Raw genomic sequence first — 23,795 nt, 5'->3', positions numbered from 1 at the left:
CTTACTACCTTTTTCTGGAGCTTTTTCAGTTGCTTCAGCTTCCTCAGCTGATGGAGTTATTTGTTTTTATTTAAAGTATGGAGTCTACGTCACGTTTTGTAACGGTAGAGTGCTAATTTTAGAAGGGAAAACATGAGTAGCGCAATTTCTCCACTGGGATACAACCTCAGAGCTGGTTACAGTAAATGACAGTTGATTCTGTGCCTAGATGGCTACAAAGTAGGATAACCTTGATAATGCTGCCACCTAGCGTCAGCTTCAGGTGTCTACATGTCTCGTCTATGACGTGACGTAACGATTTCCAAGAATTCAGCCAATCAGCTGTCACTGGCGGAGACGGTTTGAAATTGAAGCGGGCGAAGGCGGAAGAGATGAGGGGACAATAATAAACAAAAGTAACTCTGTTCGCTTGGATACAACTCATATTTTATTCGAATGGATTTATATTCACTTTTAAACATACCGAGCTGTACTGGAGTCCGTTTTACATATTTTCTATGTCGTGTATTTTAGGCAACCGTAGAGCAACCGGAGTGGAGTCGCCGTTAGCTCCCCAACCCTTAAGCTCATTTTAACCTTTTTGTTTTTAGCCGGCTGCCATGTCGTTATTCAGTGTAAAAGCGAGGAAGCATACAGCTTATTATGACCATCTAATGTCAACATCAACACCCAGGACACCGGGCAGAGAGCGCCTGGCGGAGCGAAAAGCGACAGACACAACGCTAGGCAAAAGTGAGATAACATCCGGAGACTCTGCGTGTGAAGACAGCAGGTCATCTGATAAAAGCCGACAGGTGAACAGGACGTATGTCCTCTCTGCGTTGTCTAAAAGCGGCAGCGGACAGCAGACTCCTTACCGCGGACGACTCACTCTGCAGAGGAGGTCACGGAGGAAGACCGGGGCTGAAACAGAGAAAACGATGGTTGAAAGCAGCCTGAATACTACACCAGCCCCGGAGAAGAGACTGACCCTGCAGCGCAGGACCAGGACTCCCTCGATGGATAAAAGCGCTCACGGGCAGCGTGGGGTCAGCGGCACTGGCCCGCAGCCAATGCCGAAAGTTCTCAGTGAACCAAACGGTAGGGCACCTGGTTTATTCAGGTCTACGAGTTTAAGAGAAACTGCTGCTCATGTGGCAACCCAGGGCAGGCCGGTGCACAACAAGACGCCCTGCTCCTCTTCCTCCACAATGAGGCACCTCGAGGACCAGGCCCAAACCTTTAAAACACCAACCAAAAAGACCCCGTTTGAGAGAATCGCTGCCAAGAGAGACGTGTTCGAGAGACTGGCAGAGAAAGCAGCACATAAACCAGTGGCAGTCAAATCTGCAAGTCTCGAGAGGCACAAATCTCGCGCACCGCGAGCGGAAGACGCAAAACCTGTTCCAGCTCCTCGGCTCAGCAAGGCGCCCTCGGGTGTGCACAAACCAAACGCCGCGCTGCAGGCTAGAAAGACCTCCACCTCAAGTCAAAAGGGAGACGTGACCCAGGCCAAGACCTCCACTCCGGCACCTACCGAGCAGTCCCTGTCCCGCACCAGTGAGGGTCTGAAGCAGCAGGATTCATTTAAGATGGAAAACAGTGCATTGACTGTTGCAGTCCGTGTGCGCCCTTTCAATGCCAGGTTTGTAATACAATATTTGCCTTAATTGATAATTGATTGATGGGTAGATTGTGCAGGAGTGAATGATGTCTGTCAGCTGAGGGTCTGGGTCTCCTTCTGAGCCTTCTGACCAATTCAAACAAACACCAGTATATACCAATAAGGATAAACCAAGGTGTAGTTTAACCAGGTCTTGTGTGATTTAACCGAATTGAATTAACAGAAAAAAAAGCTAAAAAAAGCTGACATTTTCCAGTTTCAGCTTCTCAGTTGTGAACATTTGCTGCTTTTCTTTACCTCATGTGATAGTAAACTTAATATATTTAGGTTTTGGGGCGTTGATTGGACAAAACAAGCAATCTGATGACCTCATGAAGGCGAAGCTTCAGGAAATTGTGATTAGGCAGTTGTAATTTTGTAATTTGTAAAGTTGTAATTTTTCACTGTTTTTTGACATTTTATAGACCAAATGATTAATTGATAAAATAATCTGCAGATTCATCAATAATGTAAATAATCATTCGTTGCAGCCCTGTACCGCAGGCTGTATAGGATTTTTTTGAGCTGGATAATGACCACCAAGCTAGAGACTGTTTTAGGTTGTGGAAGTGCTCAGATTTACAATCTGGAAAATCATTTCCTTCTGGTAGACAAAACCCATTTCTGAAATTATGTTTGTAAATATTTCTGCTCTGTTATAGGGAGAAGGCAGAGAAGGCATTGCAGGTCATCTTCATGAACGGTCAGGAGACTGTTGTCCAGCATCCAGACTCCAAACAGAGCTACTCCTTCACCTATGACTTCTCCTTCTGCTCGGTGGATGAGTGTGACCCCACCTTCACCAGCCAGCAGATGGTGTACGAGACACTCGCCAAACCTCTGCTGCTGAGGGCCTTCGAAGGATTCAACACCTGCCTGTTTGCTTATGGGCAAACAGGCTCTGGGAAGTCTTACACGTGAGTAGTTTTAGATATAGTTTATTACAGTCCCCACTGAAACTCTTCCCCTCTGCACATACTGCGTAAAGTGTGAATATTGGGATGTGTATTTTAAATCATAATCAATCAACTGTCAATTTGATTTGTTTGAAATGATTGTTGTTTAGGATGATGGGTTTTGGAGAAGAGGAAGGGGTAATCCCGCGATTCTGCCAGGAGCTTTTTTCTAGATTGGCATCCATGGAAAATGAAGAGGTAGGGTCTCTCTTACAAAGTATTTCTCCCTGGTAAAATGCTACGTAATTATTTTATGTTCTTTTACTCCTTTTTTTGTTAATTCATTGTTTGACAATGTCTTAAGGCTGCAATTTTTCACCAGAAAACACTCCAAAGACTAAAAGACATCATCAAGTGATCCCTTCGGTTATATTTCAGGTCAAATGTCATGTAGAGATGAGCTTCTTTGAAGTGTACAATGAGAAGATCCATGACCTGCTGGTGACCAGAGATGAGCCAAACCAGAGGATGATGCCCGTAAGTAGTTTGCAACTGACTGAAATACACTGTAGAAACATTTTTATTGTTGCTTTCTATTAGTGAAATTGGTTGCTGCATTTTCAGATAAACCAGATATTTTGCCTTTTGGAGAACAGAAAGTTCTTGGAGTTTTCCTGTAATTGTCTATCAAATAAACATCTCCTGAAATTTCAGAGATGAACACTTCCTCATAATGCCATGGGGACATTTATGGTCATTGGTAGGTTAGAATAACCTGAGAGTATGTACAGTCAAGATAACCCTGTTGATTTGGGTTTCCAGCTGAGAGTGAGGGAGCATCCAGTCCAAGGCCCCTATGTTGCTGACCTTTCTGCGTAAGAAACCATTTTATTTCTTTTGCTATATTACTTTAATAAATCCCTAATAAAGGCCATCAGAGCATTCTTGAATGGTGTGATTTGCAGAATTGCTCACTTTGTTATTTCTTCTCAGGAATATTGTGAGCTCTTACAATGACATTCAGGTAGGTTGAATCATCAACGTTTGAATGGATATTAATGTTTTGAAAGTGCAGTGCAGGCACACCATGGAGATAAGTGCTGAGCATCAAAGATACACCCAAAGTGTAGAGAGAAAACAATAATGCTGCTGATAACCACAAGAGAGATTTCACACGACGAGATGCAGTCATACTTCACGGTGTCCTTCTTTAGGGTTGGCTGAAGCTGGGCAACAAGCAGAGAGCCACAGCAGCTACGGGAATGAATGACAAGAGCTCCAGATCTCACTCTGTCTTCACCCTGGTTATGACCCAGACTCAGGTATGGCCTGTCAACTTCCCCCCAAACAAATGAACGTTGCCCAATACATTCTTCTATTTATAAAAAAAACCTTTACCACAAGATATGGCACCAAATTTGCTTTTACAAGTATTTAATCATGTGAAGAGTATAAATTAATAAGTTAATTCAGCGGTGACACACTAATAAATGTGGGGGGTCATGTGTTTTAAGATCTAAGATCTAATCAGTTCTGTTGTGTGTGTGCTTGTGTACAGACTGAGTTTGTGGAGGGCGAGGAACACGATCACAGTATCACCAGCAGGATCAACCTGGTGGACCTGGCAGGCAGCGAGCGCTGTAAATCGGCCCAGACAAGTGGAGACCGACTCAGGGTACACACACACACACACACACACACCATACTATTTGCTTTTCTCAATTTCATTTCATTGTTAATTGAAGAAAGAACTTTGCTCATAAGGTATTTGATTATAAACAAAAGGAAAAAACACAAAGATTTTCAATTATTTGTATTTGTCATTATAAGACTTCACTTTGGGTCCTACAATTTATGATGGCCATTTTTCATTCTGACATTTTGAAACCTAAACAATAACTTGAAAAATGGGCTGCATGAATCAATAACCGTCAATGAATCATTAGTTGGATCCTCAGTTGATTCTTAGACTGAGCTTTTGAAAAGATCTGGTTGCATTCAGACATATGTGCTCATTATTTGCTCCTCTATTTATCTAGCAGAGGATGCTTTTTTGCATTTTCATAAAACAGTATGTACTTTTATTAAAAACAAAAAATGCCAATTTTACTGTGTCATTATAGGAGGGGGCTAGCATCAACAAATCCCTGCTTACCCTTGGAAAGGTCATCTCTGCCCTGTCAGAACAGGCACTGACCAGAAAGAAGGTCTTCATACCGTACAGAGAGTCTGTCCTGACCTGGTGAGAGATCAGAATGCTTGTACACTGCAGTTAGAGAACACAATGTTTATTTTTGCAAACTCTATCTTTATCTGTTTTTTTTAATAACAAACATAAACAAAACTGGTCCACAGCTTCATGCAGTATATCCCCCTGTGGATCAATAAAGTATTTCTGATTCTGATATAGAGTTGTGTGTGATTATATGCACAAGACTTCTATGAGCAAGAAAATCCATGCATATACAGACAGCACTAAAATGGAAAATAGAATGCGTTAACTGAAATTAATTGATCTATAAATGGGGGGCTTAAAGACTTTGTATAACTGAAAAGACAATCTTGCCAAAGAAAATGTGAAATTTTCTCTAACCCATAATAGTGGAGCAAATCTCATTTCTCATTGGACGATCCTGACCAAGTCCCTTTTTCTTTTTTCTTCCACAGGCTGTTGAAAGAGAGCCTCGGTGGCAACTCCAAGACGGCCATGATCGCCACACTGAGCCCAGCAGGCAGCAATGTGGAGGAAAGCCTAAGCACTCTGCGCTATGCCCAGCAGGCCCGCACCATCATTAACGTGGCAAAAGTCAATGAAGACACCAGTGCCAAGCTCATCAGAGGTCAGACACTCAAAATACGCACATTCAAAAAGCTCTGTTGGACTTAATACACTTACTGTGGATGTTGCCAGTTGTGAGGTACATGTAGCCGAGGTGAGTCCTTGGCCACCATTGAGTAGAGCATGACTAAGGAAACACCTTCAGAAAAACATTTTCTCTTCACTGTGCTCAAATATAGCAGTACACTATGTTCTTTGTGAACCCGGACATCAGCCATCCAACACAAACAGCTCCACACCTGTATGTCCTTATTCACAAGGAATACCAAAGATAGCTTTTCTATAGCGAGCAGTGTTGTTACCATAGCATCACTGGTGTGAACAGTATTTGTGCACTGAGAAGAGAGACCTCATAATGCAAAATCATTTTTTGAAGCAACAGAGCATATTTCTTATAAATCCCTCTATCCTCAATAGCTTAATTACATGCATATACACACAAACTCATTTGAAACTGTCATTCACTCTGTTTTGGTTGTCTGTCTGTGTGTCTGTCCATTAGCTCCTTCTTCATCTGCCTCTCTTTGTATCAATCTCACTGTCTGTGTGTTTCGCTTTCTTTATATCTGGATGTCTAGTTTTCTATTTGGGTCTTGCTCTTGATCTCCTTCGCTCTCCGTCTCTCCGTCTCTCCCACATACCCTCCTGTCTGCCCATCTATCCATCACCAGCTTATTCACTACCCGGTTCAATTAAGGCCTGGCCCTAACCTTGCCTCCAGGCCATATTTATGCACTGTCAGCTGCACATGGCGGCTAACTGTCATGCAAGTATTATTTTTCATGAGATGATCGTGCTGCTGTTTGACGTTTCTAGCAGTAAGGGGAGCTCTTGCTGTGGATTTCTCTCACATTGCCTGTCAGTGTGTGACATGACTCAAACATTCCAAATCAGGTCAATGTTGCCCAGTAAATTGTCTTCAATAAGTGACATTGTTGGGCAGTTCACTGACAAAATCTGAATATTTCTGTTTCTCTGCTAAAGTCATGTCTCAAAATACACTTTCAGAACTTTTATGTAACTCCCTGCAATTTCATATTAACTGGTATTCATTTATACATATATATTAGCTTTTTTGTTCTTTGTTCTTTTTCAGAGTTGAAGGCTGAAGTAGAGAAGCTGCGAGCAGCCCAGATGAGCTCCCAGGGCATCGAACCAGAGAGGGTCAGGCTGTTCCAGCAGGAGATCGCCGCCCTGAAGAACACACTCTGTCAGCAAGAGAGAGAAATGGTCGAGGCTAACCGGTCAGTATTACATTGCATTAATTATAACTTTTTAACGTGATATGATCAGTCAAAGTGAAAACTGTAGCAGATTCCCACAGTTTAGAGAACCCTAGTTGCCAAGTGATTCTTTATATTATTTGTTATATATTGTATGTGCAGATATTTTTAGATTGTATGTTTCCACTCAAGTACATTGTTACAAAAATATACTGTTACTGTGACGTGTCAGGTTGTTTCTCATCTTTGACACACTGTTGCATATATTTAAACATCAACCAATTAAAATATGAAGATGGAATGATACTAACATAAAAAAATTAAACTCTCAAAAGTGTCATGTTCAAATAGTTTCCCAAACAAATACTCATAATAAATACTCAAACATTTTGAAAGGATGATGTTTTCCTTTTCATAATGTTTAGTCAGTGAGAAGGTTTATAAATGGTTGAGGATCATGGAAGAATTTGATCTTAGATGATTTAATTTTTTGCTATATTTTCTGGCAGGGCATGGAGGGAGAAATTGGAGCAAGCTGAAATCCGCAAACGTGAAGAGACCAAAGAGTTGCAGGTAATTTCTGAGCCTAACATTTATTTCCATTCTATTTTCTACCTTCCTACATACAGTACTTTTTATTTTACTGTGTCAAGGCTATCATCGACTGTGGCCGACCATACAGTAATCTCTTCACCACGCTGACCCTAAAAGGCAAAAGTAACAAACCCAGAAACAGGTTGTGATACATATTCTTGGCTCCACGCATTAATGAAGATGTGTGAAAGAAGTGCTTGGAAACTTTCTCTGTTTTCAGAAAGCAGGTGTGACATTCAAAGTGGACAATCGCCTTCCTAACCTGGTGAACCTGAACGAGGATCCTCAGCTGTCTGAGATGCTTCTCTACATGATCAAAGAGGGACGAACCACAGTGGGCAAGCTCAAGTCTGAGTCCAGCCATGACATCCAGCTGACAGGAGCCCTTATCGCTGACCAACACTGGTAAAAACTAATTGCTGGAGCGGTTTATAAATGCTGATGACATGAGCGATTGCACTTTATACAAATTCTTAATAGTATGTGGTCTGTTTGCAGTCTTGTATGCATGCTTATTCAACAGAGGTGCACCACTGCAGTGAGATGTCGTTTTAAGACATTGGTTTTAGTTTATTAATCAATTTCTCAATCAATAAATCTAAATCCATTTAGCCATCTTTGTAATCTAGCTATCATCTATTTCATATTTTTAGCTACAGCAGGCATTCAACATGAACATATATATGTATTCTTTTGGTTTGTTTCAGTGTTATAACCAACATCCAGGGTACTGTCAGCATCATTCCCATGGAAAACGCCAAAACCTTTGTTAATGGAAACCTCATATTTGAATCCACTGTCCTACACCATGTAAGTAGACCAGAAAGATCCCCTAACCCATCTGAAGTGTAGCGTTATATTATGGAGTAACTTATTGTATGATTTGTGCAATGGCTTTCTTTGGGCTAATTAGCTCTAAATTAAATTAAAAGCTGAATTAAACATGACCAACCTGTACCCTGTGGTTATGGTTTCCAGGGCGACAGGGTGATTCTCGGCGGAGACCACTACTTCCGCTTCAACCATCCAGCAGAGGTGCAGTCTGGGAAGCGGGTGTCATGCTGGACAGGCGCAGGCGATGGCCACAAAGACTTTGAATTTGCCAAAAATGAGCTACTGGCAGCTCAAAGAGCTCAGTGAGTGCAAAAGACCAGATTAAAAAAAAATGTAATATCACTATACCAGTTTGGGCAACATCTATTTGCACAGACTAATAATCAAAATTGGAACTCTCTTAAGCCATATTTGTGTGTCCCAGGCTGGAGGCAGAAATTGAAGAAGCCCATTTGAAGGCAAAAGAGGAGATGATGCAGGGAATCCAGATGGCAAAGGAGGTGGCCCAGAAGGAGCTGTCTGACCAGAGGGTGCTTTATGAGGACAGGATCCGAGCCCTGGAGAGAGAGCTGGTACACAAAACGTTCACTTCTTGTTTTTTAATGAAACAATGAAACATTCTACTTTCTCACCATGGTCTTGTTACCTGATATTTCTATCCATTTATCATTTTAGGGGATCATGACTATTCTGACCAATGCACTCTATGTACTGTGTTGGTGTTTTGACCTTCTACAAATCTTTAACTGTAGTGCTATTGCAGTTATTGGAAGTCAGTGTGCTTAAAGGTGTGAAGAAAAAAACAAACCTATAATCACAAATTGAAAATCAAGTATATTTTCTACTGTTATATTTCATTATTACAGAAGCATCAAACAGTTTATTGTTGTTTATTGTACAGTTTAATAGTCTTTTGTTTCTCAACCTGTCCATTTGTACTATACTAAATTATGCCAAAATATCATTTATTCAGAATGGGGAGAATAGGCGGAAACATCAACAAGAGTTGGACCAGCAGAGGGTGGCCAGCCAGATGGCAGAGCTGAAAATTGCCAAGATGGAGCTGGAGCAGGAGGTGGACACCCACAAGAAACGCCTCCGCCTGCACATGGAAGCCCAGGTCAGGACCTAGAACAACACCTGGGAATGTTACATTTCCTTCTCACTTTGTTGGAGTTGTGCTGGTTAGGGCGGTAGCATCTACGAGAAGTGAAGTGACATTTTAAACAGATGTTCTTTCAGTCAGCTTTCTGCATTTTTCCCTTTCTTGATCCTCAGAAGTCTGTCTACAGGAAACATGGATTATTCCTTTAACCGTGCATGACAGCATCTCCCTCATTTGCTCATTGTCATGATTTCTGATGATCTAAAATGAGCTTCAGAAGCTTAAGCAAATATGCTGACACTGGGTTTTGTGTTTAACTGATGGGCCATTTGGGATGTGTTTTGAATTGTGGTGGCGCTTGGCTTTAGGCAAAATATTTTGCCCTGGTGGTTTTTAATTTTGTGTACATTACCATGATTCACTCCAGGCGATGGAGGAACACCGTGTGCGTCAAGCGAGGATTGTTGAGGCCCTGGAGGCGGAGAAGAGAAAGATCAGCAAAGAGCTTGAGGAGATACAGAAAAAAAGAACCTTAAGGGAAAATCGTACTCCCCAAAATGGTGAGAGTTTTCAAGTGACTACCGAGCACGTGTTGGAGTTTAGAACCACACTGACAATTAACACTATATAAGTGGAGTTCCAGATGGGATGGATGGATTCATCCTTTGAGTAGAACCAGGACCCGATATAAACACTAGACTTAACATCAGTCTAATAGGAGCAGAGAAGGAGGCAGGGAGGCCATATATATATATATATATATATATATATATATATATATATAACAAATCTAATTTAATAAATAAATACATTTTGTATATCACAGAGGTGATATACACCTCTCATATGGATGGTGGTTAGAGAAATGTATCAGAGACTGACATATGAGTCACACATGAAGTAAGAGTAGTAGTACTACTTTTTTTACTTTTATAGGGTGAATCCCCTCCATCCAGTGCCAGCAAATCAGGGATCATTTAAGCCAGATGCTCCTTGACTCAGGGCTATGGTGAAGTAACTGTGCTTCATTTCTGTATTGCAGTCTCTCCACAGTGGGATGCCATGAAGTTGTCCCTGATGATTGAGGAAGCCAATAAGATCAGTGCTAAACTGAAGAAAAACACAGTCTTCAGCAGGTATGAAAAGACACGATTGGACCAAAGTTTACATAGGATATGATATATTATACAGGTTACAAACCCATCCAGATTCACTTTAAGATTTATTTGCATGGTGATTGCCCTCATGGCTCTCATTTTGAACAGTTCAGTGAAAACATATCAGCCACAGGCCCTGTTTGAAAGGCATCATCTCTAAGAAAAGCCAAAAATCATTTGAATGTCCTCCGTTGTAGGCATGAAAGCTCTGACGATGAGAACCTGGAGCAGGGTGGTCCCCTACAGGTGCGAGTTCAAAACACAAAGCTGGGGATCTCCACATTCTGGAGCCTGGACAAGTTTCAAAACAACATGGCTGTCATGAGGGACTTCGAGCAGGTTTGCCTTGAATCAGCTCTGCCTTTCAAGTCATCACGTTTTTGAGTGAACAATTGTTTTAATGTCTTAAAACACATTAAGAAGTGCATGTCTATCATTTGGTGTGAATGTCTGCTGTCCAGGGTTTTTCTCAGTCTTTCAGCTAATTTTTAGATTGCCAAGCTACCTCTGGTCTTTATTTAGAATAAGGGATGCAGAGAGTGTATGGCTGGATAGATTGTTTTCATGGAATTTTATTGGACAGTATTGTTGGAATATATATATATATATATATATATATATATATATGTGTATATATGAGTAGACTTATGATCAAGCTGATAAACTATCAACAAGTGCCAACAAATTGCTTGAACAAATTCATAGGAAGCTTGCGCATACTTGCTTATTTAATTTGATCAGTGCTCTAATAAGCTGATGTATGATGCCTGTTGAGTGAAGTATATTCAACCAGCCAGCCTGTCTGTTCCTCATTGTGCATATTCAGAGTTTGACATCAGCTCAAGTGCAATTGCCAATTTCCCAGGTGTTTGACCTTATTTACAGTCCAGAATGGGTTGTTTTATGCCTGACAGAGGGCTGCTGCCTCACTTTGCTGTGCTTTTCTCATTAAGTTGAGTAAATGAGACTGGGCATGTCAGCAGTAGTTTACTCTTCACAGGGGGAGTCCACCTCTAAAGATGACGATGTGTTTTATGACCCTGATGATGAATGGGAGCAAGATATATCGGCCTCCTCTGCCTCCACCTCCTCCTTCTCACGCCGAAGGTAATTATCCAGCTCTTCCTCTCTCCTATCCATCAATCCCTCTTTCCAGCACCTGACATTTGCATTAGGTTTCAGGAACTTAATTGGTATTCTTGTCCAATTACTTGAAATATGTAAGTAGGCAGGTGTTCAAACACCTACAGTGTGTTCTGGAGGGAAGTACAAGTGCAAGTGTCCACCTGACTGCTGTTTACAGTGTCAGTTCTCGGATGGACAATGCTTTTAACTTATAGTGTGTGCGTCTTTAACCTGCAGCCCTCATGCTCAACTGAATTCACAACCTCTTACACTCTTTTAATGTGAACAATGTGTCAGGCAAATGGATGTATATGGAAAGTTGAAAGGAATGTGGATGGAATATGGAAAATAATTTTTTGGTTATTTTCACAAAGTCCTCCTAGTTTCCACCAATGTGATTTACAACCTGGCACGTATTTTTGACGTTCAACACATCTTTCTTTCTCTCATGAAAAGTTGATTTGAAGTTGCTGCCCACAGAATATTTCCCTCTTTATTCGTTTTCCTCTGTTTATTAATTTCATTTCCATGAAGGCTGGGCCAAGGGGTTTAGAAAAGGAAAGGTCACTAAGGGTCTTTGTGTGTCTCACACACACAGCACCTATGGCACATGCAGAACCCCCAACATTTTCCCCTCACATTGTTGTTATTCTTGTCAAGCATGTTTATGGTGCTCCTGGTGGTGCCTGAACTACCAGCAGATCCAGCCAAATGAAACATGGCACAGGCTGTGTGGTTCCTTCATCCCATCTAAGGCCTAAGCCTTATGGCCACAGTCATAGCTGTTTACTGATCCTCCCTCCTCTAGGTTGTTCATAATAAGGAAAATGTGTCCTCCTGCTGAACTTATTTAACCCAACTCCAGCAACACCAAACTCATATCTAAATGTGCCATTACACACTTAAAATCAGATTACCTTAACTGTGTCCAGAGATGGTTAGAGGAGCACTGCTCACATTAATAGGGGTAAATGTAGTCTGTCTCCAGTCCCCTCATAACAACGTCATCAAATAATCCAGATCCAGGAAGGAAATCCACACAAATGAAAATTGTAACAGGCAATATGGAGAGTAACAGACTTCAACAGTAGTTATTTTTAAAAAAGTATTGGGTGAAAAGACTTTCAGACAAACAATTTTCTTTTGGGGGGGGGGCTTGACAGGGTACTCACAGGGTTTTGCTTCTGGTTTGTTTGCCACCAGGAGCAGGAGCTTGTTGAAGAGCAGGAGAATCTCAGGGCGTCTCTATGAGATCCGGGTCCATCCGATTCAGAGTCTCCACAATTGTTCCTCACATTCTGCTGGTAAGGCACTGAACAAAATTACTTTATTATTTTCAGCTTTCTAATTGACACTATATTTTAAATAGCCATTGTCATGTCGGACTTGTTTTTCTTAACAAGTGTTTGGTTATAATTTAGTCTAATACTGGGGAAATTGAGGTGGGAATAGCACTCAACAGTATTTACCGGTTTTGATGTTTGGAGGGGTATAAGTTGTTTTATCTGCACAAAATAAATGTGAATTTGTAAAATGCTACACACTGGGGAAACTAATGCAATGATTAGTGTTACTGCTGTCATAAAGACCAGGTGCTGCACTTGATTTTATGACTTTTACTATGACACAGTGTTGTAAGAATGAAGTCTAGTGAGGTCATCTCTGCACACCCCAACTCAGTGTGTTTGTCCCAGGGTTGATGGGTGTGGTCAAACCGCCATCCACCCATTCCAGCGGCACAGACTCTGCCACGCCTGGCATCTGCAAGGAGTTGATTGGCCAGTCAGTGGCCCGTCTGCGTGGTTGTAGTGGGATGGAAGAGAGCATGGCAGACAGGCTGGCCTCTGATCTGCACCTGGTGTATGTGGCGGTCCAGACCATATCTGACCTATACGACAGCCTGGATGATGACAACCAGGAGAACGGTGAGATTCAACCTCAAAATCAATCATTTATGAATGAGAAAATGAGCAAGCCAATAAATAGACAATTATACAAAGAAGCTGGTGCTTTTGTTTCAATATTTGTTATTATTCAAAGTTGATAGATAGTAAACTAAAGAAAAAAATTAACATGCGACTGCATGTATTTATTATTTTTCTATGTAATTATCTGACACTGTGCAAAAACCAAATAAAAGTTGTTCATGGTTTTGGGAGGAGATTCCAATTCTTCCATTTATTCAGTTTTAATAAAATTTGATATTTTTAGAAATTGCCCAACTAATTTACTTTTTTTTTCTGATTTACTGTGAACCAGACTGTTATTATGGCTTTTTCTCCTGCAGTGTTTGTGTGTAACTTGGTGGCCCAGACTCAGCTGGTCAAGGCCACCACAGCCATAGAGAGTGCAGTGTTTGTTACCATGCAGTGGCTGGCTTGTGTTAAACCCTCCGCCGGCCGGCTCTACACCATCGCTGAGGAACTCAAGAGCCAAGTCAAGAAGATGGGAGGATTCTTCCAGCTGCTCATTCAGGTAAACACAAAAACACTGCATTAAAGGCCATGCAGCAACATTATATTGTGCTTTTTGTGGCATTTGCAATATATAAATTAGTTGAAAAGAGTGCAAAATCTGAAGTGAAAATGATTGTCAGTTTACTGTAGTTTGGACAGGGGGTGGCTGATCAAAATGCAGAACATTAATTGACGTGACTTAGCTCTGAGCTGTTTGAGCTCTGTCTATGGAAATGGCCAAGCGGAGGGAATTCTCAACCTTGAGCCCCAAACAGAACATGAATATATGGAAAATAAATCTAAATTCCTTACCAGCCTCAGCACCTAAACACACAATTTTCGTCTCTCACTCCTGATTTTTCACACTCTCTAGCATTTTAATTTATTTACTGACCCTTCAGACTTTGTCGACCGTTTTGTTGGCTTGCTTGCATTGATTTACTGTTACATCAATTTTAATTCAACCTGTTTGTGCTGACTTGATGTTGACTGAAAATGAAAATTTTCTCCAGGGTTGTGAATCTGAGATCACATCAATGGTGTCGGAGGCACGGAGGAAGAGCAGTCAGTGCCTGGATGCAGCATTGCTTGCACTTGGCCACCTGGCGGCAATGACAGGCATGCAGCTGAATGCTGTGGAGTGGGGTGCTCAGGCCACAGGCAAGGTAACACCACCATTAATACCTCAGCAGCTACTATCTCTGTCAAAGCTCTGGGGTCCACTGTAATCAAGCCCCCGCTCCACAATACTGGAGAATGGAATATTAGCTGTGTGGATCTCAGAGCAAGGAAGATATTAGGGGAGGGGGAATTTTTGAACTGAATAAGGATATGGCATGTTTGGCTTGTTGATGTGCAAGTGCAGTGGTATCTCATTGTGTTGCGTAGGAAATGTTTCGAATTGTCAGTCTTTTAAAGGTGCACAGCATTTAGTGCAAGGAGGGCGCTGAAGGATTTTGTAAGATGTGATTTATGTGATATATATCTGATTATATCTCTTCAGGAATCAATTGTCATGTGTCTGCTAAAGGGGACCAATAAAGGTGTCCGCTCTCTCTTAGAGGAGAGCCTCACCATCACCAGAGAAATGCTGAGAGAGGCTCAGCTGGCGTACCCCAGGAACCCAGTAAGAGATCATAACCTGGCTGTGTCATTTGTTGCATGGAAATTGTATTTCAATCATCCTATCACACAAGTTGTCATGGTTATATAATGAGATTTTGTGATGATAATTTACGTAAAGTTGTAGGGAAATATTCTTAAAATTACATCATCATTGCTAATCCATCTCTGCATACAGGTCCTGCAGAGCCTGAAATCCAAGACACTTGATTTAGCCCGTGCTCTGCAGAGCTACATGCATTGCCATATTACGGTGAGTTTCAGCAGCACAACCAACTACAAACTAGGACTTATGGTAACATTGTTAAAAGGCTTCTAATTCCTGCACATCTTTTGAAAGTTTTGTTAAAGGTTTAGGAAACAAAATCTTGTGCATTGGCCCCATTTATTTCCTGGTGCCAACACGTGATTCTGAACAGCCATTCATTTTGCAAAATCAATTCAAATATGGACTATGATGTTGAATTGTGGCATTCCTTCTGGTGTGGGGTAGAGAAGTTTATTATAGAGGTAGTCAGATGTCAGAGAAAGGTGACATGGTGAAGCTGTGGTGTCACAGAAATACTTAACAAATTCAAAAGGTTTGGAATTACCAGAAAACCACACTACAACACCACACATTTTACAGCTAATTGGTGTCACTATATTCTTTAAACCATAACTCACATTAAATAATTTATTACCCATTACTGTTTCATGGTGTTTCATATTCTAGTTTGCAGAGGATTTAATTTTAGATAAAAATTCCAAACGCTGGCATTAAAAATGGTCAAAATTAAAGAATTTGATTAATGGCTTTAGCTATCGGCTATCTGCAGCTTCATTACAAAAACTACTAGTATTTGTTTTGGTAAACTGTGGCTGTGCGACAGTATAAATGCTCAGCAAAGCTTCCCTGGATATGTAAAGGTAAAAAACAATCTTCTATCTTGACACAGGCTTAAATGTCACAGATTAATACCCACACCCACAGCAGCCCTGTTAAAGATGCCACTCAGCCTTTATTGCTCCTGTAAAGCTCAATGCTCTGTAGGCTTATCTCGCTGCAGTCGTCCCTTGGCGATCGTTCAGGTAATGAATGTGTTGAATGAAGTGGCATCAGTCACAGCTAACAGGCTTGTTTGCCGTTATCTTAGTCACACAAACTAGCAGTTTTTTTTTTGTTAAAACGAATCATTGACACATATAGGCGCAGGGGCATTTCTCTGGCCACAGTGTTATTGTAGTCAAATAAACCTGAGTTATAGCCTGAGGCTACTACTTTCCTGTAACCAAGGACTGCTCGTACATGACTGTGGATGTAAACGCATCTATAAATGTGTACTGTTGCAGAAATTGTCATTTATTAAACCAAAAATGTTTAATGTCTTCAGAAAAAGGCAATTATTGATTCAAATGTTGGGGAACAAGTAGCTTTTTCAAGGAGTTATGGAACTGTCATTATAGTTAGTAATGGTCAAAATGCAGTTATGTGAATGTGTACTTGTTATTTTATTTAAGGAAAATATGAGGACAAAAACTACTTAAACCTGATCATCACTAATTACACACAGGGATTTGTATTTTCAGTTGTTGTACTGTAGTGAACTGGGATGGAGGCCATTAGGTTTATGTCATAGAAAAGGACACATCACCATGGAAGCCCCATTCATTAGGCTACATACAGAGTTGGAACTGACAACTAAAGGATCTCTGGTTAAAATATCAAGACCAATTAGGACAAGATAATTTGTTGAGTAACACTCCCTCAAACAGTTACTGTTAAAGTGCCTTTGAGCAAAGATCTCTGTGGTTAATAATTGAGTGTGTATTTTTTTTGTGAATTGAACGTTGACCAATGGTATGATCTTGTATGTGTTTTAGTGATCTAATTGTTGGTTGCGTGACATTCAGTACTGTTTATTTGCTGTCTTGTATTGATTTTTTGGGTGTGTTCATGTTTTCAAACTGCAGAGGGAGACTGACCCAGAGGAGGTGGAGGAGGAGGCCTCTGCTTCCCATTTGCAGAGACTGAGGACTACAGCGACCAAGCTGTTCCAGCTGAACCAGGCCACCAGACAGCTGCATTCCTCTCTATGTGTCGCCCTGCGAGGTGACGCTTCTGACATGCACACAGCCTGGATGTTTAGCTAAAACTCTTACCCAGTGTAACTTACATTGTACAGCAACAGCATACATTCCTTGACTCAAAAGGTCAAAAGGACTAGAGTGAACTGTATGTCAAGGGCCAAAGCCAATTGTTCTTCCTTTTTGGATTCTTTTCTAAATGCTCAGTTCCAGTATAATACAACAAAGAGGCCATTTCAGGCAAAAGCTGATTAGTAAAACTTCACTAATACATCATTGTATTAAAGAAAAAGTATTTTGCTATATTTTATTTTCCTTTACTAAAAACTAAATCATTAAAAATGTTGCTCTTGCATCAAAGTACGTAGTTCTGAACCATTTTAACAACAATTGAATAACTTAATTGAATGTATTGTCAGTGTGCCAGTATGTATAATGAACTGTTATGCTGTGACAGGTGTTAATTGGGTGTTTTACAGATACAGATTTGCCCCTGTCAGCCAATCAAAGCTTATTCAGTTTTATAATGTGGCATACAATTCTTATTCTTGTGTCTTCAACTATATATATATATATATATATATATATATATATATATATATATATATATTTTTTTTTTTTTTTTTTAGGTTAGTGACTGGCAGCATGGACAAAACCACTCTCAGCCAAAATTTACCAGATTATTGTTGTTGTCACCTCTTCTATCTGACCGTTATCCTCCTTCCAGGAAAAGACAGAGACTCCAACCTCAGCAGCTGCACGGAGCTGATTTCCTCCTCTGCCAAGGCTATAGATGAGCTGATCACTGGTCTGTCCAAAGAGGGAGCATTGACACTGTCCCTGCAGCTTTCAAGTCCTCAGAGCTTCATGGCTGTACAAGACGAGCTCCACTCTGCCCTGCAGTCCCTGTCCTCCTCTTGGTACCAACAGGGGGCAGGAGAGAGCAGAAGCTCTGCCGCCTCAGATAAGAGCACAGAAGATGAAACCTTAGGCAAAGAGAGCGCTAGCACTCACAGTGCTGTTAGAAATCGAGTCGTGAGTAAGATAGTGTATTCTCTCCCTCCAGGTGTGTCGTCCAAAGGCAGCCCACACTGGGTGTGATGTGCATTTACACTGTGTTCTTCTTAATAACGTGCTCACATCATGTACTATTTACTGTAAAAATCAACTGCTCATATTGAGAAAACTTTGAAGTGAGCCTCCTGCTGGTAATTACAAGTGGCTCGTGCAGCAGACACTGCACAGACTTCTTTAGTGTTGCCATCCAAGTTTTTCAAAATGTGTTATTTTCATATACAACCAACTGCTTTCTAAATGTGAGCAATATCTGCATAGTTTCATGGGCTATTTTTCAAATTACAAAGAAAATAACAAATGCGGCAAACAAATGACTTCAATATGTTGATGCTTCAAAACCAACCTACAGCAATATTTTTGCGTCACTTCTGATATGGTGTTAAAAACACTGCTGTCAATAATAATATAGCTAAGATCTTAAAAGTGATTTTGGATACAACCATCGGGACAAAGACGTTAAACTCTACCAGAATGGGTAGATTTTAAGAGTAATTCATGATGGATAAACACAATTAGGACAAGGAATTGGCTGTAAGGAGAATGTTCACTGTACCAGGCCTTCTCCGTTGTACTATATTTTTCAGATGGCACTAAATTATTCTTTGTTGCATTTTTTTTTTTTATTAATTCGTACTTGCAAGATTTCAATATGCAGCAGCTCAGGTAGTGTTTTGTAAAAAATAGTGAAAGGCGTTCTCCCTATTCTCTGCTGTATTTGATTTCTGGTATGAAAGCATGTGTTGTTCTTATATTTGCATAAAATTTCACTCTTGTATTTTGTATAACGCGTACTGCAAATATTTGCACTCAGGAGAGACTTGTGTATGCAGTGTTTCTTCTTAATACATGTACTTTCACAAAGCAGTGTTTTATGTCCTTTTAGTCTTTTGTATCACTTGGTAAAATATTCATATGTCAAAATAATATAGCAACTTGTACTTCTGCAATAAATTCATGTGGCTTGATTTGACAAGGACCCAAACCTTTCACTTCTCAGGTCACTATTCTGTAAACCATGGACTCCTGGTAAAGACTGTGAGGGGAAATTAACATGTTTATCAAAACATTTATATATACATTCCATAATTGGGCTAACTTGTAGTGAATCAAGTACCACAATTATTGGACAAGAGTCCACTGATATGTTCTTGGAATTCACACCTGGTAAGATATTTGTCTGTCTCTGTCGTAGGTGGACAGTGAAACCTGTACATAAATCTTTTATACATTCATCTCACTGTATTCATTTGTAGGAAGGTTAAACTGTGGTGTAATTATTGTATTACTACTGTTGGTAGGGGACTACCTGGTGGTCCCTGTGCCCTATTTGGGATCCTTAGTCTGATGCAGTAGTCCCCAAAACTTTATTATGTCATGAGTTCTCAGTTAATACATTAACGATTCACATTCCTTTGTGTATTACGTTATTGTGCAAGCCTCTAACTTGACTAGAAACCCTGGAATCCATTCAAGGACCCCTGAAGGTCCCTGAACCCTACTTTTGGCAACCCTCTGCTCCGCTCGCTGCAGGTTACACCCACTCCTCCTCTCTGCAGCTTCTTCTGCATCCTCCCTTCCTGCGCTCTGGAGCCAGCCACCACCAGGGTTCCTTCTGTACTTTAGTGACGGACTAGATAGAGTACGGCAGATAAGAAATACTTTGATAAACTGAACACTTAGTGGAATAAAACAAAACCAAACAAAAACCGTCGCTGTAAGGAGTGGGTGTATGCTGCGTTCACAGACACGACGCGATTGGAATGAGAAGACGCGCAAAAAAAGTTTTTAACAGACGAATAATTCAGGTAAAACAACCGATTCGTTTGGCTTTTTATGCATGACCAATGTAAGAAAGCTTTGTACGATGAAACTATTCCATTCTCAGCTAATAAAGATGTTTTTTTTCAGGATGCACTGGTTATTGTTCCCCAATTTAGGCCTGCTTGTGAGTACTTGATCTTTGTATTTACGTTTTCACTCCTGTAGGATATTTCAGACAAACCCATATATACTTTTAACTAGGCAAAGGTTTTCAGAGTTGTGTAACCACATCCCGATAGTTCCTATTTTCTGGATTTCTCTGTGAAAAACGATTAAGCATAAATGACGCTCACCGTGTTTACACGTGTGGGACGGTTGTTTTCTAAACAGGGCTTACAGGTTGTGAAGAAAAATAATAATAATCTTATAATATTAATTTGTATTCATGTTGATATGGATGTTTTTCTGCCTTTGTATTATATGTGTTAATGTTTAAATATGCCCTGTGATCAAGTGAGTTTCTTAGTTAAGATTATCAGTATCTTCACCCCTTATTATTTCCGTTTATCCGGACACCTGTTGTGTGTTAGTTAGTAAAGAAGACTATGTTTTGTCATTTAATGCCTTCAGCAATGAGCTAAACTTAAACTTATGTTTCAGGTTTGTTTTCACAGCTATATATCAGGTGAGTCACTTTCTATCCTTCTTTTCAGTTAAACACCATTTCAGACCTGCCAGGTGAAGGTGGTGGTTAGACCGAGTAACAGTTAGCAAACCTAGCTAGTCCGCCTAACCTAGCAAGTAACCCTAACCACCAACTAGTAAACTAGAGGTTTCACTAAGGCTAAGATGCTAACTAGCATTAATGCTAAAATGCTTTAAAGCACTGCCATCCAAATTAAACATTTTCTTACTTGCTAATGCTAGTGGTATCTAGCTGAACTGCACAAAAGCACACACTTAAAGCATCACCTCAGCATCACTCAAGCTCTGCTCCACTGATGAGACTGTAATGTTCCTCAAATTAACACATGAAATTAACTTAAACACCATATTTTGATCATGTTTTCCCCATAGTTCAGTGGCACCTGACTGGAGAATTACCACCACCAATTGTTTATTCTGATGCGCTCAACTCTGCATTTGAACGTTTACATCATCATTTGGCTGGTGACTGGCTGTAAATTCTGAATGACAAACCTGACTTGAGCTTTCTCTAGATGTCACTAGTATCATTTGAGTGGTAAAACGTTTTACTTGCGAAATGTAGCAATCTGTCTAACCTGTTCTCACATTATTATTGTCATTATATTTGAATTTAAACAGTGGCGCTGCTCTACCGCTGGTTATAATCCAGATGCCAAAGCATTGGTTATAGCATGTAATCATATGATCTGAGCAGGATTAAAATGTCCTTGGAGTATCAGGATCAAATCAAAACACTGTCAGCCATTTCAGTCTGAATGTTTACCACTACTGTCTGGTAGGCGTCTCTCCACTCATTTTTTCTTTTCTCTTTGTTGAACAGCCTTTACACTGGAAACCAGAACTCTGGCATATGATGAGTCCTACTATGAGTATGTGCCTGATCGCCTGCAATGGAACACTGCAAGGGACCTGTGTAACCAGCGCTCTGGGGCCTTAGCCAATGTCTCTGACCCAGTGGAGAACCAAGAGCTAACCAGCTTTTTAAATTCCTTGAACATCTCTCAGCCTGTGTGGATTGCCAGGAAAGTCCTGACACATCTGACACGTAGGTTCAGTGTGCCATTTGTGACACTTTCTGTTAACATATTAGCACCCTTTCTTTTTAAATAATACGGTCAGTGTTTTTCTTGTCCCAGACACCTTTCTACCCACTCACTGACTTAATAATAGAATAAAAAATATAGGTAATAGAATATAAGATGGTACTGACAATGCTGCCATACAACGCTCTTAGCCACAGTGAATAATGTTTCCCAAGTGTTTACAGTAGGAATAGGACCATGAAGTGGAATTTCATGATTAGGTTCCATCTTTTCCAAGAATTGTGCCAGGATTTTTCCTTCATAGTAATGCCTCTTTCTTCTCTCTGTGTGGGGTGAAACCAAAGGTTCCTCCAAGACCCTGATTCTGGAGTTCACCGGGCGCTCTGACAGGAAGCATGCCCGTCTTCTGCACAAGTTCCCCTCCATGGGCTCGGTGACCGTTTGCACCCGTCTCCGCTTCGATCCAAATTGTTTTGGAATTTCCACCATATTCTCTTATTCCATCCAGTCATATATTAATGAGTTCCAGCTCCGCGCGAACCTGATCCAGGGCAAGCTTGTGCAGCTGGCTCTGCTGGTTCATGGCATTCATGGACCCTACCAAGAAGCCTTCGACCACGACGATGCCTGGCACTCCGTGTGCGTTTCTTGGAGTCAGAATGGTGGACGCTGGGCACTGTTTACTCATGGCCTTGTGGTCTCTAGGGGCGATGGCCTAAACAGTTCTGACAGCATTGGACGTGACGGCCTTTTCATTATCGGGCAGGAGCAGGACACCTTTGGGGGCTCATTTAAGAAGGATGAGTCATTCTCAGGGAGCATCACAGAGCTGCACATATGGAATCGGGTACTGAACAGCAGCGAAATCTACACCATGGAAAAGGAGTGTTCACCCATTTCTTCTGGGCTGGTGTTCAAGTGGAGTGGAGCAGCCATGGAAATAGAGTCCTCCCGTATGAAGCTGTGGAGAGACAGCCCATGTCAAGGTACATTTATTAGGATGCAGCATGAGGACAGAGAAAGAAGCTGAAGGGTTACCAGAATCTAAATCAAGCTAATTTAATCAACAAGTACAGGGAAGTTCAGGAATAGTTTACACCATAAAAGACAGAAGAGACTCCAATATATCCACAAGGTCCAATGGTATAATTAAACATTACTTTCAGATGCTGTTTACAGTTTGGCACTGGGACTGGGAAGTGTGGTTGCTATGCGGGGAAAAAAACAATCACATAGAGACCGTTTGAAAGTCATGTTGGACTACTCACATTTCAGTAACATGCCAACATCTGAGCTGGCCTGATGAAGTAAACTCCACCCATCTGGCATTCCAAGCAGTGTAAAATAACAGCTATGAATAAATTAAAGATACAACTCTCTCTCATTTCTCTTATCAGGCCCAATCATGGTGTAATTTACATAGATGTTGGTTGCGGTCTTAAATACTTGGAATAACAAGTACCAGTTTTAAACAGTGGGAAAGCATCACTGAAACAACTAATCTATTTGAAACAGGGAAAATGTTGAATAGTTAGGGAAGTAGTTACAGTGAAGCAAACACTGAGGGAAAAGTAGTTAACAAAATGTACTTCAAAAGCTAAATTAAATGTCACAGAAAAACAATTACAGACATGAAGAATGGCCCAGTGTCTGAAAAGACAGGTGAACTGCTAAATTCACCAATTTTATAATATGATATTATCAATTCTCCAACCTGATCCTCAAATTTATTTTGGAGCTCATCTCCAGCACATAAATGCACCAAACTGGCAGCTTTTCAAATCAGTCTGCACCTTTAACTGGATAACGAAGAATTCACATTAACATTAAAAAAATCAAAAACAAAAGAACTATTACTGTGTTTACTATGAATTATCTATATTACAAAAGTTTATTGTATATGATAGCAGCGGCTTCTATGTAAATTCAGTTTTATAATTGGTCCACACCACCCCAGTTATTGTGCACTGTGCAGCTGTATTATGTAGGAAAATATAAACAGATTTTAGGGCTTGGTATTGGCAGATACTCGTTATTAAATGACTCAGATTGGGATCAGCAAAAAAGCTTGATCAGGATATGCCTAATCCTTTCTAAATTCGTGGCATGCTTTGGCAACCTTACATTCACACACACACACACACAC

At 40.6% G+C, this 23,795-nt stretch overlaps 2 protein-coding genes across 2 annotated transcripts in view; both read left to right on the top strand.

Annotated features, from left to right (window-relative positions):
* Window positions 1–599: 599 nt before the first annotated feature.
* Window positions 600–18,161, top strand: kif14 (kinesin family member 14). Its single transcript, XM_070909259.1, has 29 exons — window positions 600–1,624; window positions 2,305–2,559; window positions 2,709–2,796; window positions 2,977–3,075; window positions 3,361–3,413; window positions 3,532–3,562; window positions 3,753–3,860; window positions 4,097–4,213; window positions 4,662–4,780; window positions 5,206–5,378; window positions 6,474–6,621; window positions 7,110–7,173; window positions 7,415–7,599; window positions 7,902–8,004; window positions 8,173–8,330; window positions 8,453–8,600; window positions 9,002–9,148; window positions 9,561–9,693; window positions 10,176–10,269; window positions 10,488–10,629; window positions 11,291–11,397; window positions 12,619–12,719; window positions 13,110–13,340; window positions 13,703–13,890; window positions 14,384–14,536; window positions 14,875–14,997; window positions 15,172–15,246; window positions 16,947–17,085; window positions 17,788–18,161. The coding sequence occupies exons 1-29, from the start codon at window positions 600–602 to the stop codon at window positions 18,159–18,161; spliced, it is 4,881 nt and encodes a 1,626-aa protein (XP_070765360.1).
* A 1,885-nt stretch (window positions 18,162–20,046) lies between these two features.
* Window positions 20,047–23,795, top strand: part of LOC139288256 (adhesion G protein-coupled receptor D2) — an 83,837-nt gene continuing 80,088 nt past the window's right edge. Inside the window, exons 1-4 of the mRNA XM_070909532.1 lie at window positions 20,047–20,082; window positions 20,559–20,610; window positions 21,427–21,651; window positions 21,994–22,635. Of these exons, the coding sequence (XP_070765633.1) occupies window positions 20,047–20,082; window positions 20,559–20,610; window positions 21,427–21,651; window positions 21,994–22,635 (955 nt within the window). The remainder of the gene's footprint in view (window positions 20,083–20,558; window positions 20,611–21,426; window positions 21,652–21,993; window positions 22,636–23,795) is intronic.

This window comes from Enoplosus armatus, chromosome 7, assembly GCF_043641665.1.
Source record: "Enoplosus armatus isolate fEnoArm2 chromosome 7, fEnoArm2.hap1, whole genome shotgun sequence".
Taxonomy (NCBI): domain Eukaryota; kingdom Metazoa; phylum Chordata; class Actinopteri; order Centrarchiformes; family Enoplosidae; genus Enoplosus; species Enoplosus armatus.
The sequence above is the reverse complement of the archived record's forward strand: the minus strand, read 5'-3'. Positions and strand labels throughout refer to the sequence as shown.

Excerpts from the sequence above, each read along its gene's own strand:
- kif14 (XM_070909259.1), top strand. The coding sequence starts at position 600 with ATGTCGTTATTCAGTGTAAAAGCGAGGAAGCATACAGCTTATTATGAC. Across the intron at positions 3,563-3,752 it reads GCTCTTACAATGACATTCAG|GGTTGGCTGAAGCTGGGCAA; the intron begins GTAGGTTGAATC and ends GTCCTTCTTTAG. Across the intron at positions 7,600-7,901 it reads CTTATCGCTGACCAACACTG|TGTTATAACCAACATCCAGG; the intron begins GTAAAAACTAAT and ends GGTTTGTTTCAG.